Source organism: Calonectris borealis, chromosome 4 (assembly GCF_964195595.1).
Source record: "Calonectris borealis chromosome 4, bCalBor7.hap1.2, whole genome shotgun sequence".
NCBI lineage: Eukaryota > Metazoa > Chordata > Aves > Procellariiformes > Procellariidae > Calonectris > Calonectris borealis.
The window spans coordinates 20,955,728-20,980,948 of record NC_134315.1 but is presented as its reverse complement, the minus strand read 5'-3'; the positions used below and the strand labels follow the sequence as shown (position 1 = coordinate 20,980,948).

Genomic DNA, 25,221 nt, shown 5'->3' with positions numbered 1-25,221 from the left:
GCTTTGAGCTGGACCCCCCAGACCACCATCAGTGCAGAGCATCCTCCCACCAAACACCTTCCTCCTCTGCTGCCCGGGCAGGCAGCCGCGCTGCACCAGGTCCCAGGGCAGCCTGGCCGCAGCAGCCCGCAGCTCCCCGATGCGGGCAGCAGAGGTGAATTCATTGCAGGCGGGAGCAGTCACGGGGCTCACACCGCCTCAGCTGCAGCGGGCAGCTGCTGCTCCATGGGATGCAGGAGCAACCCAGCACATCGGGGCTGCTCACCCCGTGCAGCTTCCCGGCGTAACGTGCCAGCGCCCACAAAGGGGACCATCCTCTGGGAACAAACTGGGTGTTCACAGCTCGGTGATGAGGAGGAGCTGGCAGGCCTGGGGAACGGCACGGCGGTGCCGCTAAGCCCCATAAACCACACGTCTGACAGCTTGGTTGTGGTTTGCAAGGAAGGGCATGCACGGAGGGAGGGAAGGGGGATGAGGGCTCAGGTGTTCTCTGCAGTCGCACTTGCTAACGTGTGAGCTGGTCCTTGCTCTCGGCCACCAGCAAATCCAGCTGTGCTGTGATTTGTTGCCACACAGTTGCGGTGAACATTCACCAGCTGTAACACAGAGGGTGAGACGTGCAGATCTCATCCTCCCCGAAGAGTTTACAACCGGTCAGAAGGAAAGAAAGTTCACAGGCCTAAAGGTTCAAGGCATAACATGCTGATGCTTTGTCTAAGTCCACAGATCCCAGTGATACAGTAGAACTGTTCACGGATAAGAAAATGCACAATTTTTTGTGGGCTTTGGATTGCAGGGATTGCAAGAAATGTTTGCAAGATATAGCTCTACCTTCTTTTTATTTCTTCTGTTCTGAATTAGGACAATCTGGATGCTAAGGCCATTTCTGCCACAGTATTAACTCTGGCAGGTGGAACAAGCCTCACTAAAGGAATTTTAGCCTTGGCTTGAGATTCAAGAAGTAAAAATGTGGCATTAGAGCTCTAGTGGAGTTTCTAGTGTTGGAATATGACTCCTTCAGTGCTACAGAAGAACAGGGAGCCAAAATTAGCTAGATAAGCTACTCTCCCTAGACTTACTTCTCCAGCTAATGCAAACAACAGTTGACTGCTAATATTCTTGCCATCCACCCATTTTGTATTTTATATATGTTTAGACTGATTTCTAGCATTGCAGTCCTCAGCATTTTTTGGTATGATACTCTGAATCTTGTCAATATTGATTGACTGCTATACATCTGTCAGATAGCTCTTCACCAACATCACACTTCTCACACTAATACTTCTCCTCCAGGTTTAGATAGTACTTCCTTTCTGAGAATATACTCACAGTTTCACAGGAACACAGATAAGGAATTCAGCAGGCCTAGAAAATAAATGTTTATATTCAAAAAATTTGTGGCTGCACAACCTACCTGCACTTGACTTTCTGTTTTATCAGCCTCCATATGTTAATAATTCTTGCCTTAAAAATTGTTCTAAGACCTTGCACACTACAACATACCTGTATTGGTTTGATCACCATTTTCTTCCTTCTTACAGGGATAATGTGCTACACTCGCTATTTCCAGTCCTGATGTCTCCCTCTGGGACAGGCAGACCTGACCCACAATTCCCTCTGCCCATTATTTCAGAATTTCGGCTCACAAGCAACCAGCCTCCCCAGCGCACTGCAGCTCTTGCTGCCATTGCAGATATGGTCCATATATTCCCACACCTCTGACCCTAATAGCTACCCTATGTTTTCCCCCAGGAAGAGCAGTCTTTTTCTTTTTTGCCCTCTAAGATGCACTGTTGACTTGGTAATCAACAGGAGACACAGATACCCACATAGCCAAATTTCTTTTAGTGGTAAAGAAAGGAGGAAACCATTTGAGCAACATTTAACAAATCCGCTTACCTAAAGCCCATCACGGAGTAGATCCTCCCTGTGCTAAGTGTATAAGCAAAGACAAATTATCTGTTATTTTAAGACAAAACACACACCTATCATTTCCACAGCCAGAAAAGGGTTGTACAGAGGATTTGTTCTGTTTTACACTCACGAGCCTTTTGAGGCTCTAGGCTTTTGAACATAATATCACTTTTTAAAATTCTCTTTTTTTAGGTTGATCTTGGAGGTTAGAACTGACTTATAGAGCGTGTCATCACCTCAGCTGCTGTTACATCAAATAATAACATATAAGAGCACACTGCATCCGGGATTGCACGTGCAGCATGGGAATTCACTGGAAATCCTGATTCACCAAATGCAGCTGCATACAAAGCCATGTGTCAAAAATGCCTGAGAAACAAAATGGGGGAAGCTTTCAGTCATTACAGTAAATACTTTCCTACCTGACAGCAGAGAAATTTTATTTAGTGTGTCATGCAGAGCAGCTGGCATAGCCTTCATCTGGTGCCAAGTCACACAGCTCGTGCCTCTGAAAGGTACCTGCTGAGTTCAGGGCTACCGCTCACAGCCGAAGACAGAGCCAGCTCAGGACGGCTGCTAAACTTGCAGTGGCAGGTGTCCTATGCCCTATGAAAAGGCCAGGACAGAGGAAGACTCTGAGGAGGAGGAAACCCCTCCATAGCCCTTGAGTACAAAACCAGAAGCTGGAAAATCTCACAGGGAAGTCTTCCCACCTTTCCTGGGAACTTGATCAGGCTTGCCGGCACAGCTTGAGCCTTGCCCAATACAGAAATCACTGGGTAGGAGAACCAGCATGGTAGATCTCAGGGATCCTGGAGAAGAAGGAAGCCACTCTACCATCCTCCACCTTGAACCCCTTTCAATTAACTTTGGTTTTCTTACATTTGATTCAAAACAGCGTGTATAATTTATTACTTATATTTTGTAGAAGGCCAGCACAGTAAACACGGGCTTGAATTCAACAATAGTGTACATAAAGGTAATCAGGAACTTGGAACTGAAATCAGATATGTCAAGCCACTCATCGTAGCTTTATGGAACAACATAATACTCCAGTCTCTCACTGGCCATATATTCAGGGTTTGGTCATTTGAGCCCTTCAAGAGAAATGAAAGCAGATCACTCAAGCTGCCTTTCTGAAGCATTGCCTAAAACCCCAAGGAGTCAGGAAAGGAGGTTAGAGTTGGAGGTAGGTGTTTGGGACCTTCCACTTCTTAGGGAATGCTAATTTGTCAAAACTCTTCGTGATTCATACATTCTATAACGACAAAACTTCTGAAGGAAAGGTTTCTTGGACTGGAAATTGGACTGTTGTTCAAAAAAGAGGAAAGGTTTGTGGGATGTGAGCCCAGAAAGTTTAGTTCATGAGTAACTCCTAGTAAGGCTTGACTGTACATCCTCTTCTAACCACAGCTATTTCATGCAAATACCTGTGGACAGGGCCATTTGAATAGCAATTGCTGGGGTCAAGAGCTACTTGAGCTCATTTTCACTAGAAAAGATTAGGAGTTGATAACCTGAACAACTCAGCAGCAGAGCTGGCTTTGGAGCAGAGGCGGCCATCTGGCAGGGGCCTGAAGATAAACCTTGTTTAGCTAACACAGTTGCCCTTCATACAATGAGAAGTGACCAGAATTTTCAATAGCAACCAGCATATCAAGTTTCGTATGTACGTTTAACACCAAGTACCGGTTGTCTGGTGACTAAGACTACAAAGGAAACATGATAAGATTAGAAATGTATATCTTATATTCACCTAGTGGTCAGAAAATAGAGAAAACAATAGCCTTTTTATTGTTGCCCATATTGGATGTGTATCACTCTTGGATGCAAAAAGAATTGTTAAAGAAATTTTGCATCCTAATAATAGCAAGTCACAGCAAAGCTCAGAAAACAAACAAAAAAAATAATTTATAGGCAAATAAAACATAAGGGTCACAATAAATTAAAGTTGAAAAGTCAGAAATTCAAAGAAGGGAAGGAGGAGAGAAAAAAGATAATGGGTATAGACAATAATTACAGTACCACATGAAGAATGTAGTTAAATACAAAGCTTAACATGCTTTAAAAAAACCAAAACAAACAGATGTACAGAACAGATTTTCCAGTTTTGATCATTTCCTTAAACATGTCTCTTCTACTGACTCATAGGAGTAATTTGAGGACAACACTTTTAAGAGATGCTCCCATGTTGTTCCCTCATGTTGTTGCTTGCCATATATTCCAGATACATAAGCAAACTATAAGATAATGCCACCTTTCTCTGAGCATTAATTGACATTAAAATTCCCTTTTCTCAACAGTACTGCTGTACTATTCATATGATTCAGATGTTTAAATCTGATTAGATCTAATAGTGACTGTTTATAAGAATAACAAGGAATAGCCAAGAAGAGGTAAAAAGTACTTATGGATGTGATGAGTATCATCAAAGAACTCAGAGATATGTAGAGTTTAATGGCATTATTAAAAGCTGGCATTTCTAGTGATGTAGACCAACAAGAAAGTACATGACCTTTCTAGTGCTGATCTTAACTTCCTCTGTTTAGAAAAATGCAGCTTCTCTGTAAATCCCTTACTCCCACTGGAGAAGAAGAAAAAGAAGATATTTCTAAATCTAATATTCACCCAAATGCTAGGCAACGAGACAAAGTAAAATCAGTTCTTGAAAATTTGAAAAATGTTGAGCTGAAGAGAGAAAGAGAGCAAGCTTTCAGCCAGTCCTTTCAATACTGGAAATTGCCTTCTAGTAGCTTCCACTGCATAGGACAGAAATAAAGGACTTTATCATTTTTACATGGAAACACATGTTAAATATCTAGTTTAAAATTTTAATTGTAAGATATAGCTACTGATCTGTAACTATTTTCAATAATTTCAGCTTGCATTCCTTATTTCAAGAGAACGTAACTATAGAGGTGGTATTTTTCGTTCTCATAGTTCTCTTGAGCTGGTTCCTTGTTCTCCTCCTTTCCCTCACCCTCCCAAGTGTAAAGACTGTCTGATCACTGGAGCAACAGAAACACTGAGGTTCCTTTCTAGTCACTGGAAAAACATGGGTACCTCCAAAAACTGTTTCATTCACCCACATAAAAAACTTTACCTAAAATAGATTGATCTGCCTTCTGTTAACTGTAGGCAGCCTGGACTAGTACTGGTCTCTTCAGAGGCTAAGCTCGGTGAAATGAATGCTAGCATAATAGTCACTGTTTTGTCATAGACTAAAAAAAAAAAAAAAAACCCCAAACCTTACAAATTCCTGACATCTGTATTTCACTTACCTCCCCATGAAGACTCTCCCTTTCAACCTACGGATAAGAAAGCTATAAAAGCACTAAGCAATACACGAAGGTGCTGGAAGCAGTCCACCTGCATCAGTCTGGCATCAGGCTGGGCCAGTCTCCCTTCAGGTACTTGTGTTATACCAGTTCTTTATATAGCTTTACACTGGATGTGCTCAGGCAAAAAGAATTATGGGGTTTTTATCATGTAGGGTTTGTTCTGACAACATGTACCTTCACTGCAGAAAGTCTTGGGGGTAATTGGGAAGATGCAGCAGATAGAAAGGCAGACATCCAGAAAGAGAAGAAAAGCAATTGGGAATTGCAGAAGAGCACAGGGCTGCACGCTTGTGTTAAAATGACTGTTAGAGAAATGATGTAAAAAACCTGAGAACCGGTAACCAAGAGAGGCACTGAGATAGCTAGCTTTAGCCTCACAAGGTTACTCTTGCTAGTTTCCAGTCAATCACAACCAATGGAGAAAGACCTGCTCTTCCAGAAGGTGTTCAGTGTAGCAACTTACCACAGTACCACCGCTTTCTTCTCTGCTAACTGAAGAGACAGCCTACAAACATTTGCTCGTTTGAATTCTTTGCCTAAATTCATTTTCTGAACTAAATCAGTACACTGTGACCCCTGCTGACTGATGGGTTACATCAGGGGAATAACTGTGGTATCTTGCGCTCCCAGAAGGCAGTGATAAGCGACTTTCCTGTCCACTGGACTAGGTTTGAAGAACTTGATGACTTTAGGGGTGTGGCTTCTTGGGAGGATGGGGCTTCCTGAGAGAAGAGGACTAAACAGACCAAGCCCACCCTTAAGGCAGTGGGGTAAGGCCAGAACAGAGGAGAAGCAAAGCACTAAGAATATTAATGGATGGTCCCTCAAGAAGAAGAAGAAAATGGGGGGGGGGGGGAACCCCACCATGTTTCCATGGCACTTCAGCATAAAAACCCTGCAGAACCATCCCGCTCCTTTTCTGTGGCCCTATAGCCCTGCTATTCACTTGTTAAGCTTTTCACCAAACACAGATAATAAATTTTCTCCATCATTTAGAACAGTCATGTTTGGAGGGTTTTGCTAAGAGCTACTTGTTTTGCTTTTGTATTTTATCCTCTGTGCTGATAGCCTCATAGCCAACAAAGCAGATGCAACTGAAATACAGATGCAAATAAGTAAGTAGAAAAGTGATGTTAATGGATTCCCCCATTTCAAGAATGGGTGAAGAACATGAAAAAGGTCTGCTAGGATACATTTTTTTACATCAGTTCTACTTTTCCTCTATTTTGCAGTATCTGAATGACCAAATGCCTCCAGCTGGCATGAACTGCAGATAAAGATAGACAAAGCAGCTGAGAAGCCTAGATTTTTTCTGGCCTCTGAAAATGTCAAATTCTGTGGGCTAAGCCCCTCTTGAACAATTTAACATTGCTTCATTCCTGTGAAGTATCACTGAAGTCAGCTTTATGATCCAATTAAAAAAAAAAGTGTTTTGTTTGAAATGCTTGTTAGCCTTTCAGATAAAGTCACCTTAGCTGCAACCCTATCAAAGTTTCCTTTGATTACAAATAAAAAATCCTAATAAAAAGGCCAAACAAACACCAGCCAAACCTGAAGACTTACATACTCAGGGTTCCCGGATTCTCTCTTCGTTTTCTTTGGCTTTGTAGTTGTGATTATTCGTTACTATTTTTAGCACCAACAACATGCTTCTCTGAATATTAACAAAACAAGCACAGTCGCATTCCTACAATGAAAGGAAAGTCAAACAGACAATAGGGCACCCCAGCCTAGTTCTAGGAAGACTATGCACTATGGAAAGACTAAGTCCAAGTAAATGAATAACACCCCCTGTGAAGTTTGCAAGTACTATGCCTTGACCAGACATGTGCAGGCACAAGCTGGCATATAATAGGACCCAACTATCTTGATTCCTGGGCCAGTGATCAAAAGGCGTGTTTCTCCGTCAGCAATGCAGGCTCACCACCCACTGACTTCTCAGGGAAGAGAAGCTTCCGCCTTTGCAACCAAAAAGAAAGCAATATCCAGAGAGACGGCTCTGGATACAACAGCCTTTGCAAGAAATGACTTAGGCAACAATAGCAAATGAACACCGAGTTTTAAAGCTGCATAACACTCAGAACTGCAGATATCCGCAACGCTGACCAATTTAGCACTGCATGCTCGGGATGTCTGAAGAATAGGTCTTATTTTGGAAAATTGAGAAAGTTGAGAGAGTACAAACCAGTAAGCACTGCTTTGCATAACACACATTGTAGGTAAGAGGGGCAAGTAAAGGGCTGCGTTTTCGTGTCCTCACTCACAGTAAGCAGCACCTTTCTCACTGCAGTAGGCCTATTTAAATCACCTGGCCTATAGAAAAGCTTTCTCAACATAAATATCAGAATCTAATGGATGTATTTGCCATTTACAGACCTGGACCTGCTCCAGAAAGACAAGAGGAAAGACTCCCCTCATAACTTGGAGAGGGAGAACAAGCAAAGCATATTTAGGTGATTTGTCCCTGGTAGAGAAAGAAGCAATGGCACTGGCATTAGTTTATTAATAGGTTGGAGACTGCTGTCCGCTCTGCTTTCTCCTCCAAACCAGAGGCTGCAGCCGCCATACCTTGTTACTTAATTGTGATGATAATTTCAATTGTTTCAGCACCTGAGAACATGCACTATATCCTTGAAATACATTCAAGAAAGTATAGAGTTCTATGAAAGCAACCACTGAGGAAAAATTTTGTATAGATAGAAGAGGGAATGATTATTTGTTATCTCCTCTGATCTGCGCAACTGCTATTTCTGAATTTGGCCAAATGACTTTGCATCAAACCCACAATTTTAGATTAAGCTGAAGCATCTAGTTTACAGAAAATACTTAGTCTTGGTTTAAAGAGACCAGATGATGAGAAAGCCAATACGTCCCTGAATTAACTGTTTCCAGGGTAAATGATCCTCACAGTTAAAAACGTGAACCGTATTCCAAGCCTCTCTCTGTCCATCCTTAAGATCTTGAATATTTTTCTTGATGCAATGAAATTAAATATCTGATACTATTCAAGTTGTAGCTTGAGCATACTTAAATATGTGTCTGCTGATGACCTGCCAAACTGAAAAATTTGCATAGGAGTTTAAGAAAAAGGATTTTAAGGGCAGAGCAAGTTATTTTTCCAAGATAATTTTTTACTTCAGAACTGAATTCTATAGTCAAATCCATGCACAAATCTATTTTTCATTTTCTGTATTCATCCTAGCATGTTTATAATTAGAAGATAAATTTAAATGGGTTTAAAATTGCAAATAGACATTCACAGGTAAGAAATATAAATTATGCTATCATGTGGAAGAAAAACCATTGCAAAAACTAAAGAATAATTTCTATGTCTATTTGTTTTGTTCTGTGGTTTCTCCTCCGTTATTTACCTTGCACATTCCTACTACCAGACCTTTCCCACGTCAGATAAAGTTTTGATTGATCTTGGTCATGTATTTACATTGAAGACCATGACAGCAGTGGCTGAAAATCAGTACGTGTACTAACACACTTTTTCCATAGCTGGTAAAATTTTAATTCATCTCCACCGTGTATTTACATTTGAAACTGCATCACCTGGGACCGACTGACACCAGCTATGCTGCCTGTTGGTCAATGGACTCATTTCCCAACAAGCAAGCAGCCGAATCACACAAACCTTATTCCCATTCAGCTCTGTTCACCATCCCTCAGTTATAATGTCACCAGAGATGCACCGAAAGACTACATTATTCCTTGCCTACAAAGGCAGTTCCTTCCAGAGACAGCACAACAATATTGTGGCCATGGAGATAGTGCAGTCCCTCTGCCTAGGAACAGATTTCTGTAAATCCACAGACAGCAACCAAGCATCTTTTTTTGTTACAATATTTGCTTTCTTATTATCTTTGTTCTTTATATAAAGTATTTACGGATATAAAACCAAAGGGGAGTTTAGTAATAATGAGTACTGGGTTATGCACAGATGCCCCAGAAGAGACAAAGGGTGCGAGAGGTCCCTCCCCTGCCCCCATGCAGGAGGGTGGTGTGGCTGGAGACCCATGGGTGCTGCAGCTCTGCACCTACTGGCACAGCCCGAGTCAGGTACCCGTGCTCCCCTGCACAGCGCCTGCCAAGGACCGTGCACCTCCAGACGTTGCAGTAGGAGAGACCAAAAAATGCCCCCCACACACCGCGGAGCAGCCATCCACTTCTAACCCCTGTGACGGTGAGAGGCAAAGGATTTGTAAAGGGGTCCCATACTGCCAGCCCACACCAGCCCAGGTTTGTGAAAGGTTGGCTACGCCAGAAGCAGGATTTCTCAAACTTGCTGCTGTTATGTCTATACTTACTAAACAAAAGGTATTGGGCCACACCCTATCTCATGCTAGGTGACATTCAGATGTAATGCAATATTTAATTTCACGAAACCTGTCTTGCCAAAGTTTGGAATGACCTCAGCCTAGGTGCTGCAATCTCACCTTCCCTTGACATAGGTGCTTGCACTCTTCTGCATAGGATGTTGCCTTCCTTTTGCTTCACTGCCAGCCTTCTGCTTTTTCTTTTAATTCTCTTACAGTTCTGATAAAAAGTGTTTGCCTTTCTGACTCCTCTGCCACTTCTATTAGCGTCCTACAGGTCTTTGACCTTGGTTTCTTTCTCTTCACCTTCAAAAATTCCTGCTAGAATCTCAGGTGCAAACAATTTCCACGCCACTGAAGTGCTAAGGGTAGAGAAGGTCTTACGATTTTTTTTTTTTAAGTTAGACACATTCACAAAATAAAAATAGTGTCTTGTGTTAGAGAGCTTCTCCAATGTTTTGATGACTGGTTTTGTATGTGACTTCCCTAAAACTTTATATACAGTACAAAAAATTAAACAAGCCAGAGCTTACAGAGCTGAACTTATTCATGTTCAGTCTTAAAAGATGCACTTCAATTTCATAGAATATCTTGAGTTGGAAGGGACCCATAAGGATCATTAAGTCCAATTCCCAAAAAACCTGGGGAAAAAAACCTGACCTGATAGCGTATTATTTGAGAAATGGTATGTTACATAACAAAGACTTAGAAATAACAAGAAGCAGCATAAATTTTGCACACGCAGGCTTACATGGCTGTGTGTACTTGCTACAGGCTTTTTATGCTTTCAGTTAATTCCTTGAGAAGCACACCCACAGGTTACCCACAGAGATAACTGCAATGTGCCATGCTTTGAGTGTTATGAGCATGGGAATAAAAAGCTATGACCATTGTGAGGCGAATCTTGGCCTTTCTGAAACAGGTGTCAAAATCTCTGCTGACAACTCCAACTAGCCTTTCATTGGCATGTTTAAAACAAATGTAGCCTATTTTTGAAGCTTGGTAGAATATGTACAGTGTGCACTAGATGAGAGTATTGCTATGCTTACAGTAACCATAAGCACTCCCAAAGAGAGCAGAACAACACAAAAGCCCTTAAAAATACCAACAATAAAAAGAAGTAACGGATTTTATACTTAAAGTCATCAGAGCTGGCTTCATCCCAGCACAGCTCTGGACTCTGTGTGCTCCAGCACTGCAAAGCACACATCAGCCCAAAGCGGCAGGAGCAACTGCAGGTGGAACCAGCACTGGAGCTAGGGCCGGGGAAGCCTGGTCTGCTACGCCTGTGGTGGCATCGGCGAAACCACCGGGGCAGGGAGTGCCTGAACAAAGGTGTGTAGAAACAACAGATTGGGAGAGGAAACAAATTACAGTCTGGCAAGAATCGATTATCTAATGGTGACGAGTTGCAGTCATAGCTGGTCATCGGGGTTGGCTAGATAAGGAGATTAGAGTTTAGAAATTAGTAAATTGTCTAGGATGAGCAAGAAGGGAGACAGATCTGAGGAGGAGTACTGGTAAGGCTGGTAGACAATATGAGACAGAGCCAGGAAACAGGGAAGCTTTGAATGGAGAAGGAGACTGGGGAAAGAAATTATGCTTGAGAGGGAGGGAAAGATTAGGAAAAAGGGCAGTTAGGTGCAATAGGAACCAGCTAAACAAGCAAAATGGGAAAAAGATATTGGGGCACTGATGGGGTACAGGACAAGGGCCCCAGAAAGGAGAGTGGTGTCTGGGGAGGGGGAGAGGTTTGCAGGTAGGAAGATCGAAGAGCTTCGGTAGTAATTTCCATAGTGAGCTCAGGAGGACATCTGGGACTGGCTGGAGGAGACTGGTAGAAGATACCTAATGAGAGCAGAGGAGGTGACAAAGCAGCCAGGGTGCAGAAGGAACAGGGCTAGGTCAGGCTCAGATTGGAGGGGCAGGGAGAGACGTGACCAGCTTGGGGAGAGGGAGGAGATGAAGGAGCAATTGAGTCTGTGCCACCAAGTACACACTTTTCTTCAACCCCTGGGATGCAATCCAGCGCTTAGGAGCCTTTTCAGCCTTTCCCCGTGTCCAAGCTACAGAGCTACTTTCTATTTTAAACAGCAGCACACTTGCTTTGAATGGGAGTGCCTGCAGGAATTAGTAGTTCATATCATGTTATTAACCACCACCTAGCCCAGAAAGCAGTTATGAATCTGTTACAAGAAACCTGAGGTTTTTTTGTACATCACTTTCTGATCTTTGAGTTCGAGTGGTGGTTTTTAACCTAAGTATAATGCTGTTTATTATAGTAACACTTATTATAGCAAGCGAGAACACAGAATTTGAAAAATTGTAAATAACAACCATCAACATTATCTAATGATTCATCTAGCCTGGTTAAGGAAGCTGTGTAACTCATTAAGTGTATTTTGGGAGTTGGTTTGTCATGAGAGGTAATGCCAGACAGTTGACTTCTGCAAGGAACATTTTTTCTCGTTATTTTAATCTTAGATAAATATTAGAATTACAGAAAAGTATAATTAATCAAATCTGTTTATTAATTTCATTAGTGCAGCAATTAATTAAATACAGTTCTCAGAGCAGAAAAGCACTTCTAAATCACTGTTTATCAATAAAGATGAAGTTGAGCTCAGAAGAGATTCCTGAAACCGGACAATTAGACATTAGCTTGATGAATTTGTTGATTGTCTTTCTGGTCTGGCCACCAGCAGCTATCAACATCTAGCTACAGGGTAAGAACATACAGCCAGAGCAGGGGGAGGAGGACTGGGCTGCACCTTGGTGGCAACTATTCTCAGATCAGTTTACATCAGCAATGAAGACTGACCCCTTTGAATATATCAACCGACTGTAGACCTGTATGGCAATAACTCTTATTTGTGCTTGAGAGAGCGGTTATTACATAAAACTATTTCACTTGCAGGAGAAACCATTTCACTTGCATTTAGGAAAAAAAAATAGCCTTTTTTAAGACAACACAATGACAACTTGAGGACCCAGTTTTTCTGGGATATATAACTTATATCTGGCAGGCAAATAGGAACAGTGTTGATAACAAAGTGGTTTATTTTTTTGGATGAGAATCAAATTCTTTCTTGCTATGTGTATGCTTACATATCCATGTGCAAATATTCTTTGCGAAAGACAGCTTGATAGTTGCATGTCCAGATTGTTATCTTTCAGGAAGGGCAAAACCAAACTGAACCTACAGCAACCATAAAAAAGTATTTACTCACTAACCTGCACTGATATGTTTATGCCAAAACCAGATGAGGATCATCCACTCCCCTAAAAGAAGGCATTCATTATTTCAGGATGCCCTGTAAAATTGCAAGTTGTATTTCCTACCTTATCTTCATGGACTTTCCTGTCCCTCCCCTACTTACCCCAATATTTAGAATGTCTTTCGTTGTGCAAAGCCCCTCAGATGGTGGTTTAAGGTTTCCCCCAGAGCAATGGGGAGTCACTCTCCCGTCTGTCCCTTGCAGGAGAGACATTCATTTTTGGTCTACCCCAGTGTTGTCCTTTGTGCTATGATCTAAAACCACCTCAGGTCTTGTGTTCCCCACGCTTACCTGACTATGACCCTCTCACAGGGGTGTCTGAATACATCCTTTTTTTTTTTTTCCTCCCCAGATCTGCAGCCTCCAAATCTTGTTGATATCACCCTGAAAGTCCTTGTCCCCTACGGTGCCAAGAGATCTTAAAGACAAAACAAACAAAAGCTTATTTAGGAAGATTTCAGGTGAGGCTAGGAGACTGAGAACAAAAGCATCACAAGTGTAGAGCACAACCCAGCTGATATTTAGCTGGACACCTTCTGAAATGCTTTTGCCTCCCTTGCCTGAGAGTTCCCAGATGTATCCCATTAGCTGGAACTGGGAACACAAGTTCTACAGCACCGATGTGTCAGCCAGGTGTGGGCCAAGTTCTGAAATTTTCTAAGGCAAGTTAAAGGAGGAGGGAAGGTTGAGTCTATCAATTTTACAGTTAGCATTACAATTTTAAGTTTCATTTAGTACCTTCTTCTCAGTATAAGTGGCCTTAATATTGATAAAGCTTCTTGACAATTAATTCTATGTCAGCTTTCAGTGTTCCCTTACTGTGTTTGGGGTTAACATCTTAAAAATAAGATAAACAAGTTGCTAGCTTTGCTTTGTGAGCAGGAAGAAACTCCCTAGATGACACCCTATCTCTACTTTATGACTGTTAACTAATGCCTATGCCTTGTCACACTGAATTATCTGAAGACTGAACCCTGACCTCATGTAGAAAATATTATTGGACTTAGCTTCTGTTCTGGAGTCTGATCTTCTCATTCAATGGCAAAAATTCTGATATCCTAGATACATGGCTTCATCCTACACTATTTGCTCATCTCACAGCAGTTACAGGTTCAAAACATCAGTAAAATTATCTGTGAAATTTTCCATATTTAACTATCTTCTTCCAGTGATGAAGTTTTCACGTTTGTTTTATTTATTTATTAAATTATGGCAATATTGTGAAAGTTTTCATAATAAACCATTAAAAAAATAATTTTCCTTCAAGGGAAACAGCTGGGTTAGGATGTGTATTTCCAGCAGCCGATTCCTTGTAACAGCAAATAAAACAAATAGAAATTAGTAGTACAAATTCCTAATTCAGTTTCTTTCCTGCGACATCCCTCACTCCAGTCAAGTTCCTTCAGACTGAGACCTCAAAGTATGGGATAACACATAGCACCTTCCCCCCGAGAAGAGCCAGAAAACAGAAAAAAAAAAACAAAAAAAACAACTCACTCTCATTTGTTCATTCTCCTCCTATTCGCAGCGCCCTCTTCTTCAGAAACAAAGCTCTTATACCTTGTAGGCAGTACCTTGCCATGATCCCTCCTACATAACTGAAGCTCCTACTCTTTCTCTGGTACCAGAGCTGCTGAAATCAAATCAGGTGTAAGGAGAAGACCATGGAGCATTGTTCCAGACACAGGAATCTGAACAAAGTTTTGTGCTTGGGCTGTCCATTTGACATGTACCAGAAAGTTGCTAAAACATCCTAAGAAAGGTTAGCCACTTCTGGATGCTATTACAGAATCTAGGGAACCAAGGACATGACTTTGTCTTTTGAGTCTGCTTTATAATTAATAGCAACTTCTTTTCAGGATGCACTTGCACATACATATAGGTGGATTGCAATCCAAAATCAGAGCTAAAGAACATTGTTAGCTTCAATCACGAATTCCACACTGGATCAACAGTGCTTTGCAACTCTGGAAAAGCACCCCTAGAACAAATAATTCATAAAGCTTGTGGCATTTGGGGCTCCGTATTCAAAAGGACACTGATTACTTTTATCAGTTACAGGAAGGACTAAGTGTATACACTTGCTGAAACACACACAGTAAACTATGCAGAGCAGGTGGAAGGGAGTGCTGTGCAAGTGCTGTGCTGACTGGCGTGCTGAAGATTTTGTTTTCACCTCTGTAAAATGAATTAATTTTGGTCTACTCCTCCAACACAGCTACGTTACTTTCAGGCACATGCTGTGTTTCTGCTCACTTTCCTAGCTTTTACTTTAGCAGCGTTTGCTTCCTTCGTGTCTGCACTTCAGGGATGTTGCAGAGCTCAAGCACTTAAATATTAGCAGTTACGTATTCTAAGGAAGTATCAGGAATTGAGGATACTCACTTAAGAAACATTATGCATCTTACTGTCTGCAGTCTCCTCCGGAGAACAGTCATCCTCCACCTCTTCCTCTGGGACCACTTAAAGAAGATGAATCAACTTATAACTTGACACACCTAATTATTACATGCTGGTAACATTCAAGGATGCTGTCAGATAAAGAAGAGGGTGTAGCCTCCATGTGAACATGCTTTCCTGCTCTCAAATCAAAGGCCTTCCTTTAGAGTCATCTAATTAATTTAGGTCCAAATGAAGCTTCACAGGCAAGGGAAAATCCAGATGAGGCATCATAAATAAGCAATACAAATCACTCATTCATCCTATAATTATTAGATTGTTTTCAAAACAAGCCTTACAAGGAGGCTGAGGTCCCCTATTGTTTCTATCAGGAAAGGAAGAAAAAACTCCTTTAATCACCTTATTTTGATATATATTCATATAGAAGATGACTAAATGAATAAACTAAAAAGTTTAGAAAACAATTAAGAGAGGTTTTAAAATTATTTAAAACAGCTAAATCTATTAGAATGATGGACAATCAAATCCTTCCCCTTGAAACAGTTCTGGCAATTAGGCTGTATTTCCTGACTTCCTGATTATGGAAAGGCTGCTCATATTTTTAATTTAGGCATTTGTAACAGAGGGAATCATTAATCCACCCCAAACATCACATATCACTGCAGTCAGAGATTTATACTAGATGAGTTTACATGTTAAGTCCAAAATACAGTGGTATTCATAGAATCATACACCACTCTGGACTCCCACAGCCCATCAGCTCTAGTTTATCTGTGCTAGCACGTAGTACGCTACTTTTCTTCAAGTTCTTTCAGGCATCTTCTGAAAAGCATCTTGAGATAGCAATCAAACAACTGAATCAGACACAAATTTAGGGAACGTGATGCTCATGAAACATTCACAGCAACTCTGCCATTTCATCTGAACCCATACAGAAGTAAAATCATTCTCCCCTCTTGATCTAAGAGGGATCAGATAAATTCAGATAAACCCCACTTTCAGATAGAGCAATTATTTGAGTGAAGGAGTAGATTATAGTGACCTTGGAAGAAGGTCATTAAGCTTTTTCAAAAGGCAAGCCAAACACTTTTTTAGAGAGAAGTAATATTTTGGGTTTTTTCAACTAATCAGTTGCTGTCGCAGACACAACTTTCAGAGACTGAAGAAGCAGTCTCTCTCTTTCTTTGTTAAAGCCACTCTGCTTTTTTCCAGCTATATCTGTTGGTCTGATAAAATATATTAATTTCTCCCTATAAAGACTGCCTTTCAGAACATCACAGATGTGTCAAGACTACCACTACAGCAACTGATTGTGATAGGTTTGTATACCTAAAGAGTCATTTTAGGACAAACTCTGAAGGAGGATTAAACCTGTATTTCTGAAGTGCCAATAATACAGCCACAGCATTTCAGATTGCACAAATGAAGACAGTACAGATTTAAATAGGCCAAATGAAGTTATTAGTAAGCAAAGTACGTTTCCCCAAAGCACTTTTAGGATGAACTCCAAATGGTCAAAACATGGGACAAGATTACTGATGCTGGCTGACCTACACACCTTCATATCAGAAGATTCCCAAACATAACGATTAGGTCAATAAAGAAAGCGTAATGAGGCCTCCGGCAGGTCATTAAGCAGAAGACACTGGCATTTGAAGTGTGCATCTGATATAAAGAAAAACATTGCTTGAAGGCTCCCAGAAATAAATGTTTACTTAAGATGAAGACAAACAGGAATGCAACAACAGCTTTTACAGTTAGAGAACAATGAATCCTGTAAATATTGTTCACTCATTTAATTTAAAAATAAATCCACCTAATCTGTGTTATCATTTTCTGCATTTGCTCTCTGTTCTTATTATTGCGAACAATTTGAATAGGTGGAATATTCTTAGAAACTGACTTTTAAGTAATTACTACAAAGAGATCACTTTGAATATATGGCAGTAAATATACACACTGAAGGCAGACTGACCAAGTGTAGCCTAAACAAGCAGAGGGAAAAAAGAAGAAGCAATCCTGTGAGTCAAAATACGTAAGTATTAAAAGTAATGGGTAGAGCTGGCTTCTTAAGGCCCATACTCACTCCAGCCACATGCTCCCCCAGCTCCTAGTCCCCCTAGTAGCACAGCAAGCCCACAGAAGGTTTCTGAAATCAAACTTCAAAGGTAATTCCCCCTTTTTTCCTCCCCTCCTGTTTCATACAAAATAGTGGGTCTCATGGCTTCTTCTTAAACAGCTTCGTCTACTCAGATGAAGCTTTCTTTCTTCTCCAGTTGGGCTCTCACACTTTTAACCATCCCAGATCTATTCATAGCTGGGTCTAACAACTGAAGGACCAGCCAAGAAGGCATGGCAATATTCCTTTAGCATCACAGCACAAATAGTGAGAAATGGGGAAGTACAGGTTTAATCAGAAATCTGAAGTCACAAATATGGTCTTCAGCTGAAAGAGAAATGACATAAAGGAAAAAGGACAGTATCAAAAGCCTTCTATGGTTTCTGTCCCCTGATACAAAATTAAACTTTGGCTTTGAGAAAGTAATGAATGTGCTAAACATCTGGACCTTTAAAATAATTGTAGTGTTTTATATACTAAAACATGCAAATTATCCAGCAGTCAGGAAGTAGTACCACCAAACTTCTGAGGGTTTCTTCCCACACAGACCCTCTTCCTCCCCTCTAGGTATTTTGTTTGGCCATTTCTCTGTGTCTTCTGGATGATAGGTAACTGCCTCTCCAATGGGGCTATCAAGTATCTAGAAATCCTTGATAAATGACCACTCTGCATATACAGACCAACCCTTCAATGTGTGCACAGTCACTGCAGCAAGCAGATTGAAGGCTGGCAATATTTTTATCCAGAGGCAGTAAAAATAAAAATCATGCCTTTCACCAAAATCTATACGGTGAGCATATTGTGAGCATGCATCTCATCTGTTGTGAGCATGCATCAGGTCCACATGTATTTCAGATGTGCTTATAATAATAGGAGCACATGCTCAAATGCTTCAGTCCCATTCTCAGGAAAACATTCCTGACTGAAGCCCAGATTTTCAGAGGTACCTGCCTGGTGTGCAGAACCTCTCACAGACACACGAAACATCCAGTTAGTCCTGGTAAACCCAGGAATAACTAGAAACAATGTAGATTTACATCATCCAACAAAACTTGAGCATTTTTTCTGCACATACTCTCCCTGTGCTCATTAGAATTATATTGAAAAGAAGGTTCAGGTTCTTCTTTTATCAAAAACAATTCCACTTGATAGAAAGATATGAAGACATGACTACCTAAATGAGTTGCTGTAAGCTAAGGTAGGGTGTGGATTTACGGCACACTAGGCATTTCACAAAAACTGCCCTTGAGCATGCCCTTACCACATGGTGCCGGTGAGCTGACTCCGCTATCTCGGCACGCATGGCGGCTACCTCACATGTGCTACCAAATGAGTTGTGCGCGTAGGCACTCACCAGCCCGTAGCTTATTTTTATAAATCCAAACACTTCCACCACTATGCCATATCTTGTTTGTGGATCCATACACAGTGGTCCAGATTTTTAAAGGAACTTAGGCATTTAACTTGGCCATTAGGCATTCAACAGATTGGCACAAAGCAAGACTATGCTAAGTCACTGCATACACTACAACAAGGACAACTTGTAGTTTTAATTAAGAGATGCAGCACAAGACTTTTTAAAGCACAGCCACACCTGCCTATGTGAACCTTTTGGGTTACCCAAAGCTAAGCTAATAACAGATAGCCTTATTAGCATGCAGAAACAGTACTGGGCAGGTATTGCGAGACACCAAAAAGGTGTGCTCTATTTTAATTCACATTTTTCCAGATAGGAAAGAAACTTCGGTTAGATTTTAAAAAAGAGGCATTACATATTTGGCATTGCATTAGTATTATCAGCATTTGCCTACAACACTTTGAAAATAAATCTTTCATTATGTCCAGACATGATTTACAGATACACTCCTTCAAATAGAAGCACTGTGTTCATTTTAAGACAAATCCTTTCTTATGTCCAGATCTGATTTACAGTTAATTTCCTTCAAATAAAAATGTATGACGCAGATTTCCATTTGCTTTCTGCCAGAAAATTCTATTTTTAGATGCAGGGCAACTTTATACTCCTTTAATACACTCATCACTCCTGTATAGCACATGGTGAACCTTAGTAAGGGCTGACACATTCCATTAGATAAATAAACTCTGCAGAATTGCTGACAAAATTGTATCAACATTGATAAGAACAGCAATGTGTTTGGACCTCCTACTTGATGGAAGCCTGCTAAAGAAAATTACTTAACAATTTCTTTTTTTTTTCTTTTTTTTTGTCCCTTTTATACATGGAAATAAACCAGAAAAAAAGGACCTCTTCAGGCACACTCCACTCTGGAACCAAATTGCTCTGATACATAATGTCCTCTTGCATCTGTCAAGCTTGGGCTGCTCTAGAACCCTTCGCTGGCTCCCATTTTCAAGGCACAAGGTCTCATCAGCTTTGCCCAATATCGTCTCCACCTATGTCTCCCCATTTCTTCCCACACTCGCCTCCCACTCTCCATGCTCTGCCCAAATTACTGATGACTGACCCTTTTGGATTCTTTATCCTCTATCAACTCTGGACCTTCTTATATCCCACCCATGCTAACTAGAAACAACCTCTCAGCCAGTATCTGCCAAATATTTTCCCTCCATCAAGAGCATCCATAAAACTCCTGTTCTGATAAACATTCCGCTGTTAAAGATTATGAGAATATATAGAAAACATGAAATTATATGTACTGTACCTTGTGTTTGATCCTTTGTCTGGCATATGTTTGGTAACACATAGACAATATAGATGAATATTTTGTTAGCTAAAGAAAAGTACTTAAATAGTTTTTTTTATTTTGCTTTTCTTTTTCCCCAAGTGACAAAGATGGTTTTAGTTTTTCAATAAAAGTGAAAATTTGGCACAGATTTGATACACACATATGGGTTTTTTTCTTTTCCCTTCCCTAGCTCAGCATCAAGCCAAACAGAATTCTCCTGATTAGAAAAACAGTTTTCCTATATATTTTGTCTCCGTGATGGCCTGTGGTTTATATTTTATGCAATGATGACAACTTCAAAAACATGTATTTGAATACATATTGGGAAAGGAACATGCATTTACTGCCCTTCTTGAAAATAAACAGCTTATTATCCAAAGTGTGGAAACACAAACAAAAAGGACTTCGTTTACTAATTTCATTCTCCGGAAGGCCTCTGCCACACAGGTTATATCAGAGTGCAGTGAAGATCATGCAACTCAAATACTGTATTTCAGGGATCTGTAACACTCCTTGCTGCAAGCTTCTGGGAAAGAACAACTTCTGGGAAAAAGTTTTTCTTCTATTAGGTTAATGATTTTGAGTTATTTGAAACTATGAATATTTGTCCAAATGTTTACATTACTGAGCAAAAGTTAGGTAAATTCCACCCAAAAAATGAAGCAACTTCCAGCAATGAGTAACAGAAATAGTGCCTCCCTTACATATTTACTTCAGTAAATGTCTAAAAAATCCCATAATCAGGTATTGCAATGAGAAATGAAAGACGCTGGGAGGATCGCAACATTTGGAACAAAAACTCTTTCACCATAATGTAGATAATGTCTGTGTAGGAAGAGAGACTTTTTACTCACTTTCATTACTCATGGATGTTCTCACTCATCTATTCTTCTTAACACTTCCAAATTATTTCCTGCTTTAACAAAATAAAACAAAACTATTTTTAGAGAATTTCTCAACTCCAGAAAAATGTTTTAAAATAACACTTGGAAAGCCTACTAGAATGAAAAAAAAAAAACAAACCAAACTTCCCTGCTTAGTCTAACTGGCACTATCAAATATTTCCCATCTTATTTAAAACACTCCCATAAACTAAGAAATCCAAGATCCTGGAAATAATTACACTTAAAATAACCCACAATTCTGATTGAATAGGAAGTAATTTGAAAACACAAATGCAGTCTCCCTCACATCAATGACCAGCTCCTTCAAAATCATCCATTATAAAATTGCAAGTGCTTAAAATCAAGCATTAAATTAAGAGTTTTGTCAATAGAATTATATAAGTGCATCTTTATTATTACATGGGTTTTAATTGGAGAACATGTGGACAAAACCAGAACCGAGTTTTATCTGTAACCAAAAGTCTAAGTTCACTAAGGAAGATTATAAAAATACTATTTACTCATTTTTGCCACATGACATTTTCTCTATTTTCTGCAGAACCAGCAAGGAAAGTTGAAACAAGAGTGTCACCTGTGCAGCTTACACAGCCATCTGCAACATTGTGAATGCTTTTTCAAATTTGGCGCATGACATTTTTACTATCTATGCCTAAAACATTCCCTCACATCTCAAAACAGGCCTCCAGCTATCATGGAGCTACAGCACCTTGTGTCAGACCCACATTTTCAGAGGGCTTCTAGATACATAGCAGGAGTACTGAGATTTTCAATGAATGCAAAGTCTTCCTTTTCTAAAACAAACAAAAAAAACACCCTACAAGCCATGATCTAAAGTGTTAACAACAATAATAATGTATGGTCTTTAGGAACACTACTGTAGATAACTATGAAGTTTGCCTTAGGGTTAAATAAGGTTATGACAGAGACAGTGGAAGTAGTCTCCAAAGATTAGACCAGAAAACAGCAACCCAGTGCCCTGATTGCAGAAACCAGTACAGGATTTCCACCAGTGCTCTTTCTCCATGGGCTTCTCACCTCAGACAAATCCCCACCTCATATTAAGAGTTGGCTTAAGGAGCAGACTTTCACTGTGGAAGTCTGCTATATCAAAGCAGCAGCTGGAAGAATAAAAGACAAGGAAGGTAAAGTATGACATGATCCATGTCCTGCCACAGTTGTCCCTCATCCTGCAAAACAGATAATAATACTTCCCAACCTCAAGGTTTCACAGAGCGATGGTATTTTCAGATATTGCTGAAGTGCTGACACACAACGCTACTAACTCAAACTGTATTTGGCAAAAAGACTGAATTTAAAACAAAACTTTCTCTTGGGAGAGGGAGCTTTGGGAAACGATCTCAGCTGACATCACTTCCCAGTGCTGACACCTTAGTGACATAATACCATGGTGAAGCATTTATTATACTGCCAAGTCTAGTATCCTCTTGTGAATCTAAATTGAGCAAAGAGGTCATCTTCCCTGCATGTTTAATACTACTCTTCAAGCTCAGGCAGCAGAAAACTTCTTGCGAGCAAAGACACGGGAATCAGCTTATGCTGGATAGAAAGCGGTATATGCAACACTGACTTTGCAGCTAAGGAACAGGAACAAAAACCATTCCAGAAGTGATGGTAACAAACAGCAGGGCAATAATGAAGAGCTTGGAAAGATAATATAGTTACCAAGGCAAATATATGCCCAGCCTTTGGTGAGGACTCAGGGAAATATGCTATCCCCTTAAAACAGCAGTGGTGTTCTGTGTAGCACCTAGAAGTCTTGTTCGACTCCTGCCTCAGTCCAGTCATACTTAATTTCTGAGACAGTCACAGCAGTTTGCTATAAAATGTCCCCCAAATCCCTTTTAAGGATTGTTAGAGCTTTGAACTTATTCACCTCCTTTATATTAGATTTGAAAATGAAGTAATGAAATTACTCGATAAAACACACATGCTATAAATCCATAGGCCTAGATCACAAAAACTATAATGACCAATAAAAACTATAATGGCCAATAAAATGTGATTTGAGTTTAAAAAAAAACCCAACACACCAAAACACACACCAAAAAAAAACCCTCACTAAAAACCCGCTCCCCCCAATATTCACAGAACAGCTCCATAAAGTTAAGTTGCTCTCATTCTGTACTTCAAGCATCCCAAGATGTTCAAAACCACACGACATCCAAAGGTAAGAAAAAATGTTGTCATAACTGGTAATCCTCAAATCAGGGCATGAGTCTGGACCTTGCAGAACATCCATCAAGTGCTGATTTTGCAAAAGCCAAGCTGATTTGGTCTGAATTTGCATGTTCTCTTCAAAACCCTGTGGAAGGGAGGCAAGTATAGTTTCCAGGTTTAAATCTTTCTCTGATCTCAACTCAATGGCTTGTTTTAAAATATCATCACTTGAATACAAACTTTGGCTATCTCCCCAAGGCACAAAGTGTGCAGAAAGAGAAGTACATGTCCAGTCTCAAGTTATGGAAGGATCTCAGACAGAGAGAATTCAGAACAGTGAAGACAGGTTTCTGTTAAAAGCATTTGCAGATGTGTGCAAGTGGGCTACTTCATTCACTAAGAGTAACCTGCAGCTTCTCGCATGATCAAAGTATTACTCTTGGGAATAGTCTGAGGATACAAGAGCTCCCTTGTGAGCTCAGGCCATTGCTAGCACAGCTTTAGAGCTGCAGGGCAGAGGACAGCAGTTCAGCCGCAGCTACAGCAAAGTCCCACCCATGAACCAGAGCTTAGGACCACACCGTAGATGGTGAACAACAGATGAACATGAGAAACGCAGACTGAAGGATACAAGCTGTTCATTTAAAACAGACTTCACCTTGCACGACTTGGAAGATAATATGACCTAACGAGCAAGCAATGCCACTTCCAGCCAGATGACTGCACTGAGAACTGTTTTTCCTATATACAACACTCCTTGTATGTACTTTGCGTAGTAGAAAGGGGATGCAACCACAGCAAACTGAATTAACCTTGCTGGTGTTTTACTGAAAGTGGCTTGTTACAGACTGGACAATCCCACTCTATGAAGTCAAGTTCAATTCAGATTACAAATTCAACCCAGCAGTAACTGAGCTGCATGTGCTGTTGTCACGAGTACATGCATGTTAGCATGTCTACGGGACGTTATGGAATAAAAAATATATATAATGTCTAACGCAAGCAGAAAATCTAAAAGGGAAGTTTGGGTCTGTTACAGAACCTTAAATCTGAAAGTGTCTAGTTGTAAAAAACAGAAAAAGAAAAAAGTCAATAAACATGGGGGGAAAACGGAAGGTGTAAATTTCACCTACATTTGTTCAGGACACCCCCTCCCCCAGATTATAACTAGCAGGGATGCACTTGTTTTGAAGTTCTGCCTTGGTTCACTTTGAGACAACCCAATTCCAACATGCCTACAGGGACTTTGGCACAGCTCCACTTCGTTAAGAGACAGCTTTTGCAATCAAAGTTCCTGATGGATTCTGTTCTACAAAATATGTAATTGGTGCTTTTGTTAATGCACTTTATTTCAATAAATTGTAAACATTTTTCTTGTATTTGTTTACTACTCTTTGAGCTCTCAGTGACCGTACAGACCTACAGATTTCTGCTGATGTTAATGTTATGAAGTGAATCAGATGAGGATGTTCACTGACATCTTCTAAGCTTTGCTTTTGTAGCTGTTCAGTATTCAGCTAGGAGGGAGGAGAGGAGGGAAGCACTCTCCCCTTGTTGGGAGATCTCCTTCGACCAGGACTTTAGAACCAAAGGCTGATCCTGGATCAGTTTTTGCTGGGTTAAGGACAGGGTGGCACAGGACTTTGGCTAGAGCCGAGATCGTGCCAGTAAAATGTCAATATACTCAACCATGACAGATAAGGTTGTTTCTTCACTCAGTATTGAGTGATCAAGCTTCAGGTCAAGCAATTACCAGTAATACACACAGATAAAATATACTTGGGAGACAGGAGAGAGGAGACAGTGTCTCTTCACTCTCCTCCAGCAGCTATGATTCTATAATTTGTTTAAAATCCCTTATACTTTGGTCATCTCAAACTATCGCTTCCCTGAAAACCAACTCTCAGTGTCATTCTTCCTGAGTGAGCCATCAGATCCCTTGATTTAAAATCAGATCCTACTACCTCTCAACCTTCAAACTCCTCCAAAATACGGACTGCATCTTTATAAGAGGGTATCACATCTGTTATTTGGCATGTGATCATTGCATACTTAC

At 40.5% G+C, this 25,221-nt stretch overlaps 1 protein-coding gene across 1 annotated transcript in view; it reads right to left on the bottom strand.

Moving 5' to 3' along the window:
• Positions 1-25,221, bottom strand: part of SLC34A2 (solute carrier family 34 member 2) — a 64,041-nt gene that overhangs the window by 32,334 nt on the left and 6,486 nt on the right. Inside the window, exon 2 of the mRNA XM_075149293.1 lies at positions 20,937-20,998. Within this exon, the coding sequence (XP_075005394.1) occupies positions 20,937-20,949 (13 nt within the window). The 5' untranslated portion in view covers positions 20,950-20,998. The remainder of the gene's footprint in view (positions 1-20,936; positions 20,999-25,221) is intronic.